The following is an 11,610-nucleotide window of genomic DNA, read 5'->3' as shown; positions in this document are numbered from 1 at the left end:
ATACTGTTTAATAAGTTTAATTTGCTTTTTTTCAGATGGTTCACAGAACCAGTACACTCAAGGTTTGATTAGATATTGCAACATTAAAATTTCCCAGTACTGACCAGTATTCTAGTTCATCAGATACATTCTTATTGTTTTCCTCAAATAGAGGGGAATGGAGTGACCTTTTATTGACAGTGATTAGCAGTAGTAAGGCTACTGTACTATAATTGGCAATCCCCAAGAATTTTTTCCTCTCTATCATTCAGTGTCATAGGGAGAGGGGTTTTGAGGCTGTTCTCTTTTGCAGCTTTCCTGAGCATGTCTTAGTAAAGATTCCAATTCTGTTTAGCACCCTGAATGGGGGAAACAGCTTGGACACATAGAGTTGAGCAAATCTGGGTTTTAGTATTTACATTAAAACTCATGGCTTTAAACATGTACTTAGCCAATGGAGAAGACACTTCAGTGGTGCATTCCACAAAGAAATAAGACTGTAAGACTCAGGCTAAATCACAACCAAAAGGTAAAAGGGGCGGCGGGGGGGTGGGGGGGACCAGCTATTCTCTCAGTTCTAATAGGAAACTTTTTAACTGGTTATAGGAACTATACCTATTGTAATTTGAGATACTGGATACTGAAATTTAGAAATAATTAGGAAGAAAGTTCACATCCCAAGTCTAGACACTGAGCAAAGCCTTATAGTTGAAGGCTCTAAGAGTGCTTCCCCTTGTACCTGTTGTAAGAGAAGGAGCTACTAGCCATACCTCCCCGGAGGTGAGTGGGAATAATCCTATTCTAGCGAAGGAGGGGAAAGCTACTGGGGAAGGCTGCTGTCCCTGGAAGGATGGTACATCCACACCAGAGTCTTGAAACATGATGACTATGGTAAACCACAAGGCAATGACCCAGCTTTTACAGTCCTCAAATACCCAGATGTCATCCTGCAAGTTTGTGCAGCAATGCTGCTTCTGTAGTTTTGTGATATTATAACTGACTCTAGAAGTTTATCCACGTATTAAATAAGGGAGAGAAAAACCAAACCCTTACTTTAAAGTTTTGGAATGGAAAGTTGCCGTATCACTATGTTCAAACTAGCTTCTTTCCACTACCCCTTGAACTAGCCTGAGGGGAAACTAATGTAAAAGGACCAAATGGAAGCATTTAAGTTATGGGGTGAGGGGTGGTTTACTGCTTGTACACTCCAGACGCAGAACCATTCCTTCCAGAACCATGACAAAGGTTGAGGCCCATGGCAAAATGAGGGTCAGGCTAAATATAAAGCAAAAAGCAGCCATCATGAGAACAGAACCCATTCATCTTAAGTCTAATAAATGAGGTTAATAACTCCAGTGGGTTGAAAACAGAATTTGAGATTGAAAACCACCCCTGCAGCTCAGCTAAGGGAGATTTCACCAGTCCATGTGCGCTGACACGCATCTTCGGTGCATCCATGTAAACAGGAAATCTGGACAATCAGATGATACGTACTTGTAAATGCTTCACAGCCGAAGTAGTGATGTGCGGTGCCCGAAGTTTTTGAGGGATAGTGGTGCTATCACACCAGACATTTTCTTGAGGTATTGTTATTTCTTGTTCACAGAGTCTTAGAGCTCCAAGGCAGGAATCGGAAGCAGTCCAAAGGAGATGACACTATTTTTTTCCCTCCATCTTTCTCCTTTATATTTATCCTAGGGACTACCAACCAGGTGACATTTCATTATGAAAAAGTCTTCCTTTCCCCAATGACCAGGAGTATGAAGTTATACAAGATGATTTTTACTAAAATTCCATGGGACAATGACTCCTACCACATTTCCTGACAAAGGACTTCAAGACACAATGGCCAAAGCTGTCACATAAGGGAACTCAAATTCTAGGGCTCTATTCATCCCATGGACAAGCGTTCCAGAGGACCCAGAAATCTGACAGAGCTCTGGTCAATGGTCACTAACGGGCTGGCCTGAGTGCCAGCCAGGTTTGTTTCTGCTGCCCCACACCAAGCACAGGCTTAAAGCGAAGGTATACCAAGGAACCCTTTGCACGGAGGGGTGTGATGGGTAGGAGAGGAGGGGAAGGGAGAGAACCAGAATGTGATTTTAGAGGTTCCCGTTGTGACTCAGCAGTAACGAACCCAACTAGTATCCGTGAGGATGTGGGTTTGTTCCCTGGCCTCACTCAATGGGTTAAGGGTCCAGTGTTGCTGTGAGCGGTTGTATAGGTCGCAGACGTGGCTCGGATCTGGCGTTACTGTGGCTGTGGTGCAGGCCCACAGCTGCAGCTCTGATTCGACCCTTAGCCTGGGAACTTCCTCATGTCTTGCATGTGGCCCTAAAGAGACAAAAAAAAAAAAAAAAAAAAAAAAAAAAAAAAAAAAAATTGGACCAATTCAGTTGAAACTAAGGCTGAATGAGTCTATCTTCTAGCTACCAGCTTCCCCGTGCACCCACCAAGAACATTAGAAACGCCATACCTGAGAAGACCGTGATCTTTTTGTTCACTATTCTGCCTTTGGAAGAAGCATGAAGGGGGAGTTTGTGGAGGGAAGCAGGCAGCTTCTCTGCCTGGGTATCACCAAACAGCCCTAGCTTTGGAAAGCCGTCATACAAGGATTCCTCTTAACCCTGTACCTATATAGACTCCATCAGCACCACTTCCTGCCAACGAGCTTCGAAGTTTCTGATTTGCTACAAGAAGTGCTTTCTTTTACCCAAGGCTACCAGGTAGTCCTAGAGCTCATATGCTGTCCCTGCTCTTGAGTGAATATTTTGACCTGACACTACCCTCAGCTTTCATCTTTCCAGAACAGGGGCCAACAGTTTAAAGATGTGTCCTCACGTGGAATTATCTCCACTCAATGATAACTTCCTGGACCTCTCCTCCCTTCACCATATACTTTGTAAAAAAGGTCATGAGAGGCCCACAGATCATTAAAGACATTATCATGGTCTTGCCTGAGGCACTGTTTTCCACCGCACTGGTCCCTGTGCTCTTCCTGATGAAGCAGCACACGGACCCTTCCTCACTCTCGGCAATGCTTAGGTTTCTTTCCTGAGTCCTCGCAGAGCTCACTGGTTGCCGATTCTCCCACAAGTGCATCACCTCACACTCACCCATACAGAACCTCACCTGTCACTTTCCTGAGTATTCACAGCGCAGTTTGTGAATCTCCTGTGATTTCACTTTTCTTTCTTTCTTTCTTTTTTAAATCTCTTCTGGTTTATTTTTCAATGCCTGGAAGTAGTGACATTTGATTTGCATAGTAATATCCTACTTTCAGGTTATTTATAAAGTTCTTAAATAAGGTTAAACCAAGTATCAACCTCTAGGAAATTACCCTGTTAATATCCTCTCTAGAAAGATGTTTATTCTTAAGTCTCTAAGTTGTTTCCTAAGCCTGACAGAATATTTCCCATAATCTCATAGTAATTAGTGTTTTTAAAAGTTGCCTCAGTGAAGAACGATGACAAAAATTCTTTAAGTCTGAGCAAATTAGATCTTGTTCCTTCTTGAATGCATGTTTCTTTTTATCCTCAAAAAACTAGAACATACAAGTCAGGTGTGATTTCCCATAAAGGAAAGAAACCATTTTATCTTTCCTCTAACAGGTCGTGTGTGATTAAGGCTTTAGTGACACTACTTTACCATCTTGCCAACACAAGGTGAGTCAGCTGATGAGCTTCTGTCCAATTAACACAGCTTGGAGCATATCGCAGAGCAGTAAGAATGAAGACAGAGTGCTGGGAAAGAATTAAGTAGGAAGGAAAAAGGGGGAAAATACCTCTTTTATCAGGCAGGGGCAAAAACGTAGCTGGGTTGAAGGGTTTGTTTTGTTTTGTTTGACCTGAGTCAAAATAACACGATTTTAAAGAGCCACAGTGATAGAGAGGGATGAGAGGCAACAGGCCGAGATGTTTATGTTACAGTTTAAAACATATTTTCAGCTCCCAAACCACCAAGTGCTAAGGACAATGCTGGTAGAAACTCACAGCGCTGGGGAAGCAGATGTGCCAGGGAGCCCAGGGAGATGGGAAATGAACTCTGGGGTGCAGCTGTGGAAGACAGAGAGGACTCGGCAGGAACGGGGGGCCCAGCACCAAGCTCCCTGTGGACCCCATCACATCATGCCTCCAGCCTAACTCAGAGTGAATATTTTCTCCTTGACCGAGATTACAAACAGGCTGTGTTACCGACGATGGGAAGGATGATACAAGTGAGCCGCTACTGCTGTTTACTTCCTACCGCAGCATCGCAAGGATGAAGGTATCACAGAAAGGAAGCTTGACCCTGGAAAATCTGATTGTAATTCAGCCAAGACTGTATGAGCTTGGTTTCCTTTCCAAAAAAGGCAGAATCCATGTCTCACTTACTCTCGTCCCTCCCCTGGCTCCCACCCTGCTGGCTATTTCCTGTTCCGTTCTACCACCATGGCCGCAGCTCAGGCCAAGGACTTCTCAGTCCACTACAGGAGGCTCTGGGACACAGCATCTTTGGTGGCTTGGTGGGTGACTGGGGAGATGGCTACTCTGCGCTGTTTGTACAGGTTGTGGAGGAAGCAAATGTCTCTGCCATGGAACCAGGCGGTGAAATGACCCTACAGTGTTGAGAAGATGCCACCCAGTGCACAGAGGGCCAAAAGGCTTTATACAGGCAAGACGTGATGCTTGAGCCACACACAAAGCTGCCCCCAACTTCCGGGAAGGTGGTCATGCTTCACCCTGCCTCCCACACAAGTCAGCACAGCTGTAGAGAGGACACCGCCAAAAGCGGTGAGCCTCCTCTGCCGACCTGACCTGTCCAACACTGGTCGGCGCCTGTCGCGGGTGGTGCGACTGCTGGTGATCTCCTCCTCTCTCCGCAGCACAGATGGCTGAGCCTCTGCTGTCAGAGCTCAAAGAGGGGGTTATATTTCCTAATCTCCTGAAGAAGTTTTTCTTTATCCTGGTTGGCCTGAGCCAATGCTTGTTTAGTTTCTATAAGTTCCTTTTGTAGGGTAGGCAGTTCTTTCACCTGAGAAACAGTAAGTAATTCACAGTTAATGAATAAGGTAACACACTCGCAAAAACACCTAATAAGGGAATGAGGGGGAAGAATTCAAGCAGGACAACCCAAATGTTTTGGCCAATGATCAAGAGAACCTGACCAGATCTTTTCTAGGAGCCTAATCCCCTCTTCAGGGCTCAGTGGTTACAGGGATGGCAACAGATGAAAGATGTGGTTAGCACGCATTTGCATCCAGCTCCTGATTTACTTCCTCAGTTCAGCACTTCTAGAAGCTGCTGCCAGGTGACCAGAGCCCACCACCCAGCTGTACATGGCACAGGCAACATTTTCAGCCCTCTGGGTGATTACAGCCCCTAAGGGGTCATGGGAAAGGTACGGCTCAGCTAGGTCCTCCCCTGCGGGCACCAGAAACACCTGTTCTTTGGGGGGCTGCCTCTTCTCGCTTTTCAGAACTTCAGCTGATGGTCTGTCCTGAGCAGCAGCTAGAAAAAAAGTAAAGGTTCTAAATCACAAACTGCTGGCAACATGCAGACAATTCCTAGTTGTCACCTCTTCCCTTACAGGGGAAAAAAGGCAGAGGAGCCAGGAGGCTGTCAAGCCCAACTCACCACCGATGTGGAACACACCATCATCACTGCGCTTCAGCACGACATGCTCCATGGCCAGAGTGATGGGGACAGGGCCTGGAGATGTCGGATAGATGGGGGGGATATCATCCTGCACAAAAGAGGGAGACCACGTGATGTCCTGAACCGGCTCAGAGCAACTGAGGTAACAAGCCAGCTTCCCCGTGGAGTTGAAGCACTTTTATGTCACTGTGTACCCATGCATCCTTGCAGGGTGTGCGAGGCACAACTGAGCCTCTCCCACTCTGGAGACGGTGAAACTGAGGCTCTGACAACCTAATGTGCTTGCACAATCATGCTGCATGCCACAGGTTAGGCTAGAGATAAGGCCACCTCACTGAACCCAGGAATTTTGCCAGTAACACATATTTGTGTACTGTACTAAAACCGACAAGGAAGGCTAACATGCATTGCCTCACTGGATCCTCATGTTTTACATTGACAAGAAAAGAAGTTAACAGCTGTCACTGCCAGAATCCCTTGCCTGACAAAGTCTAGGGTAAAACCCGAAGTTCCTCTCACCTTTAGAGTAATCCTGGAGTTCAGGAGCTCAATCTTCATGGGAACTACCACTGGGGTCTCCTCGTCCTCCAAGAAAGGCCCCAGGCCATTGAGCACCGAAGTGAGCAGCTCAAGGTCACAGCCACGGAGCAAGAAATGCAGGAAGCCATTCTGTGCAGCCAGCAGAGAATGAACAGCTGCACCAGGGCCCACCTCAAAGCGAAGGCCCACAGCTGGCCTGATGTGGTCAGTCTTCAAAGTTGAGGATTCTTGAAAGCTTGTGCCTTTGACAAGAAAGGCAGGAAGAAAACATTAATTAATTACCAGCCAGTGATTGTTGTAAGCACTTTATATATCCTTAATATGCATAACAATCCTATGCCAGAAGTATTATTATCATCCCCATCTTAATGATGAAAGAACTAAGGCACAGAGAATAATCTGACCAACTTGTAAGTAACAAGGATACCATGCAGGAGTTCCTGTTGTGGCGCAGCGGAAACAAATCTGACTAGGAACCATGAGGTTGCAGGTTTGACCCCTGGCCTTGCTCAGTGGGTTAAGGATCTGGTGTTGCAGTGAGCTGTGGTGTAGATCGCAGATGCAGCTTGGATCTGGTGTTGCTGTGGCTCTAGTGTAGGTCATCGGCTACAGCTCTGATTAGAACCCTAACCTGGGAACCTCCATTTGCCACAGGTGTGGCCCTAAAAAGACAAAAAAAGTGGGGGGGGATTTGCATATAGGCAGCCTGACTGCAGATTGTGGGCTTGGCTAATTTGCTATAATGCCTCTCATGGCAGAAGGGAAATTAAGGACCAATAAAAAGCAGGCCTTGCCATGAATCTGAGGCATTGGGCTAATGGCCAAGGGAAAGCTCTTAAAACAGAGGACCCTCGGAGTTCCCACTGTGGTGCAGTAGGTTAAGAACGCAACTGCAGGGAGTACCCATTGTGGCACAGGGGAAACAATTCGGCTAGGATCCATGAGGATGCAGGTTAGATCCCTGGCCTCACTCAGTGGGTCGGGGATCTGGAGTTGCCATGAGCTACAGTGTAGGTTGCAGATGTAGCTCAGATCCTGTGTTGCTGTGGCTGTTGTGTAAGTCAGCAGCTGCAGCTCCAATTCGACCCCTAGCCTGGGAACTTCCATATGCCATGGTTGCGGCAAAGGGAAAAAAAAAAACCCAACTGTATCGACTTGGGCCGATATGGAAGCATGGGTTCAATCCTCTGCCTGGTGTAGTGGATTAAAGGATCCAACATCACTGCAGCTGTGGCACAAGCCACCGTTGCGCTCAGATTCAATCCCTGGCCCTGGAACTTCCATATGCTACGGTGCAGCCATAAAATTCAATAACGAAAACATAGAGGACCCTCAACTCTTCTCCATTTGAATGTCCCTTCCCTCCTCCAAGTCTTTGTCTTCTCATGTCTGACAAAGCCAAGCAGGAACTATGATAATTTCCTGAAAGCTGTATAAAGAACAATCTCAGGTGTAGTAGCCAAGGATATGGAACAACTTAATATCTCTATATAACTGCAAATTGGTGCACTATTTTGGAAAACCAGTTGGCATTATCTAGTAGAGTTAAAGCCATACCTGCACTAATGACCTAGAAATTATATTCCCAGGAATATAAACCTGGAGAAACTCTGCAGCATACATATCAAAGACATGCACAAGGAAGGGCATGTCAAGACAACCCTATTTGAAATAGCTAAAAACAAGACAAAACTGGAAACAGCCCAATGTCTGTTCAGAACAGATTGAAGAAGTAAATAGAGTAATGGGTTCAAGGGATATTTGGGGAGTGATGGTGATGGTTGCAGAACTCTGTAAGCTTACTAATATTTATCAAACTGTATGCTTACAATGAGTGAATTTCATCGTATACAAATTATACCTCAAGCAGTTTTTTGTTTGTTTGTTTGTTTTTAGGGCTGCACCCGTGGCATATGGAGGTTCCCTGGCTAAGGTTCAGATCGGAGCTGTAGCCACTGGTCTACACTACAGCCACAGCAACGCAGGATCTGAACCGAATCTGTGACCTACACCACAGCTCACAGCAATGTCAAATCCTTAACCCACTGAGCAAGGCCAGGGGTCAAACCTGTGTCCTCAGGGATGCTAGTCAGATTTTTTCCCCTGAGCCACAGTGGGAAGTCCTCAAGCAATTTTTTAAAAAGCAAAAACTGGTATATTTCTACAAAAGACTATTATAAAGTAGTGAAATGAATGAATTATAACTAACTCAACAACCTAGAGGAATATCATAATACTTGAAAGAAGCTAACAGAAAAGAATACAAACTATAATTCCATTTAGAAAAACCTGAAGGAGTTCCCGTCATGGCTCAGTGGTTAACGAATCCGACTAGGAACCATGAGGTTGTGGGTTCGATCCCTGCCCTTGCTCAGTGGGTTAAGGATCCGGCGTTGCCATGAGCTGTGGTGTAGGCTGCAGACGCAGCTCGGATCTGGCGCTGTTGCTGTGGCTCTGGCGTAGGCCGGCAGCTGTAGCTCCGATTAGACCCCTAGCCTGGGAACCTCCATATGCCGCAGGTGTGGCCCTAGAAAAAGGCAGAAATTCCAAAAAAGAAAAGAAAAGAAAAGAAAAACCTGGAAACCTGCAAAGCTAACTAATACATTGATACAAACACCTGCAAAGAATTGTAAAGTAAAACAAGAGAATGATAAATACAAAATAGTGATTCCCTCTGAAAGATGAGAGGCAAGAGAGGGAGAGGGGATAAGGGGACTTCAAAGTTAGTCTTGCTGTTCTATTTATTAAACTAGGCAATGGGAACAATGAGTTCTTTGTATCGCTAATATTTTACACTATGTATATATAAATAATAAGTATTCTTTAGTATCTACTCACTTTTTTTTTTTTTTTTTTTTTTTTTTTTTTTGCTTTTTAGGTACGTTCCCACAGCATATGGAAGTTCCTGGGTTAGAGGTCGAATTGGGAGCTGTAGCTGCCAGCCTACACCACAGCCACAGCAACGCCAGATCCAAGCCAAGTCTTCGACCTACACCACAGCTCACGGCAACGCCAGATCCTCAACCCACTGAACAAGGCCAGGGATCGAACCCGCAACCTCATGGTTCCTAGTTGGATTCGTTAACCACTGAGCCACAACAGGAACTCCTCTACTCAATATTTTTTTAAAATATTGTTTAAAACAAAGCATAAGCCCAGATTTTCCCCTGTTATCTTTTAGAGTATAAATGATAATTCATATCAAAGGACCTAACCAGAAGTTCCCTGATCAGAAACAGCTTGTTGTTGGCAGCCTCACAAACAAACAAGTGAACACTGTCCTCATGCATAAGCTTCGTGAGCACCTGGGAAGTGAAGATGGAGAACAGCCTGCTGAATGCAAAGCCCCAGAAAGAGCTCCGGGAGGCCCCTTGCAAGAATCAGGCTTCATCAGAATTCTTCCTCCCCCAATGGCTGCTGGAAAGAAGGCCCAGGGTAGCTGCCCTTGGAGCACAGCGCCAGGAGCAAATTAAGCTATGGCTGCCTCAGAACAATCCCACCAGCTCTCTTGGAATGGGCACCATCCTCACCCGGGCACTGTCCATGCAGGAACTGCCAGAGTCCCACGGTGCCCAGCTGCTGGAGGGTCAGCTCCTCTGCCTGCAGGGCCACGGTCAGGTCCTCACCACGTAGTTCAATCCCCAAAGACACCGCATTCACCTTCAGGACCAGAACTGAGACCTGTAAAAGCAGACTCTCTCAGTGGAGTCCCAGGCTTCCAGCTTAGAGCCTACCCTCCACAGAGAAGAAAGCAGAACCCTGACCAGGTGAAGATTGAGGTCCTCCCCACTGGGTGAGACAGAACTGTTGGCCTCTGGTGACGCCTGGCCATAACTATCCACAACAGGGCTCCCTTGAACACCAGCACTGTCTATGACATTTGGCAGAGATCCTGATGGAAGAGATTCTGGACCAGACTCTGCATAAAAAGATAACAGAAGAAAGTTAAAAAGTTCTATTCAAGTCCAATCTCTAAAAACAGTGACAACTGTAAAGGCAAAACAAAACATTTATGAGACAACTGGAAATTGAATACTAACTAGATATTTAATGAATTAGGGAATTATTGTTAATTTTTAAAAGTATGATAATGGTATTTGGTCACATTTTTAAAAAAGTGTGTAAATGGAGGCAACTCAAGTGTCTATGGACAGGCGAATGGTTAAACAAAATGTGGTAGAAACATACAGTAAATATTAGCCTTACAAAGGAAGGAAATTCTAACACATACATGCAACATAAATGAACCTCAAGGACATGAAGTGAAATGAGTCAGTCCCAAAAGGACATACACTGTCTGATTCCATTTACACGAGGTACCCAGAGGGACAGGAAGTAGAATGGTGGTCGCCAGGGGCTGGGGGAAGAGGGAATGAGGAGTTACGGTTTAATGGGTAGAGGGTTTCAGTTTTGCAAGAGTTCTGGAAACAGATAGTGGTGATGGTTGCACAGTGATCTGAAGATATGTAATGCCACTAATGTTTAGCTTAAAAATAGTCAAGATAGTAAATTTTATGCTATGTATATTTGACCATAATTTTTAAAAATGTTTAATATTTAACAAATTCTGTATATTCTAGAGATGCATATTTATGGATAAAATGACATGGTTGGGATTTTCTTCACATTAATATGAGAGTCAGGAAAGTGAGCAGAAGAACACATGAAACAAGATTGCCATGAGTCCTTACCTATTAACCGAATCTAAGTAATGGGTATATGAAGGTTCATTATTTTATTCTGTCTTTTTTAAAATATTTGGATTTTTCCATAAAATATTAATAACACAACAAACATCCAGCTTAATAAATAGTGCTTTCTTTTTTTTATTTTATTTTCATGTAGGTTTTTTTTTTCACAGCCACACCTGCAACACATGGAAGTTCCCAGGCTAGGGGTAGAATCAGAACTGCAGCTGCCAACCTATAGCATAGCCACAGCAACACCAGATCCAAGCCGAGTCTGTGACTTACAACACAGATCACAACGCCGGATCCTTAACCCACTGAGCAAGGCCAGGGATTGAACCCACAACCTCATGGTTCCCAGTTGGATTCGTTTTTGCTGCAACATGATGGGAACTCCCATTTAGATATTCTTAAGGGATGATTTTAAAAGTCCTCATTTCAGTAAGCTGAAGGAACCAGTGTAACTCCTGGCAGTGATTAATCTAATTACCAAAAGTTACTTGTTTATCATAGACAAAAAGCTCCTAGTTAATTTTCCAACAATAAAATACATAGTTAGACAAAAAACAGACAACAAACTCAACAAGCCACTGACACCAGCTGCAGAGTTAGTCCTACTGCTAGGGCTACAAGCTGTAAGACTAGTGCTCTCTTCTTTGATCTGAGTCTTGTTCTGTGATAAAGGTCAAGTACTAATCAATAACCTAGAAGATGTGGGGATAAAGTCAGAGCTACAAATCCACTAAAATTTCTTTCTCATTTTGGTT

At 44.7% G+C, this 11,610-nt stretch overlaps 1 protein-coding gene across 14 annotated transcripts in view; it reads right to left on the bottom strand.

The window, feature by feature from the left end:
* Nucleotide 1: 1 nt before the first annotated feature.
* BLTP3A (bridge-like lipid transfer protein family member 3A) overlaps nt 2-11,610 on the bottom strand; it is a 68,474-nt gene continuing 56,865 nt past the window's right edge. For 7 of the 14 annotated variants that reach the window (XM_021098612.2, XM_084967832.1, XM_084967824.1 and 4 more), the window contains exons 16-20: nt 9,920-10,074; nt 9,686-9,836; nt 6,135-6,397; nt 5,595-5,703; nt 5,096-5,468 (exon numbers count right to left, since the gene is read on the bottom strand). In XM_021098612.2, the coding sequence (XP_020954271.2) occupies nt 5,230-5,468; nt 5,595-5,703; nt 6,135-6,397; nt 9,686-9,836; nt 9,920-10,074 (917 nt within the window). In that variant the 3' untranslated portion in view covers nt 5,096-5,229. Of the gene's footprint in view, nt 4,993-5,095; nt 5,469-5,594; nt 5,704-6,134; nt 6,398-8,064; nt 8,466-9,310; nt 9,837-9,919; nt 10,075-11,610 lie in introns of those variants that run through there. The other 7 variants (XM_084967823.1, XM_084967834.1, XM_084967825.1 and 4 more) reach the window with 2 other exon arrangements.

This window comes from Sus scrofa, chromosome 7 (genome assembly GCF_054392235.1).
Source record: "Sus scrofa isolate SSC_HxYL_T2T_F1_AM1 chromosome 7, Sscrofa_HxYL_maternal_Yorkshire_Landrace_v2.0, whole genome shotgun sequence".
Taxonomy (NCBI): domain Eukaryota; kingdom Metazoa; phylum Chordata; class Mammalia; order Artiodactyla; family Suidae; genus Sus; species Sus scrofa.
The sequence above is the reverse complement of the archived record's forward strand: the minus strand, read 5'-3'. Positions and strand labels throughout refer to the sequence as shown.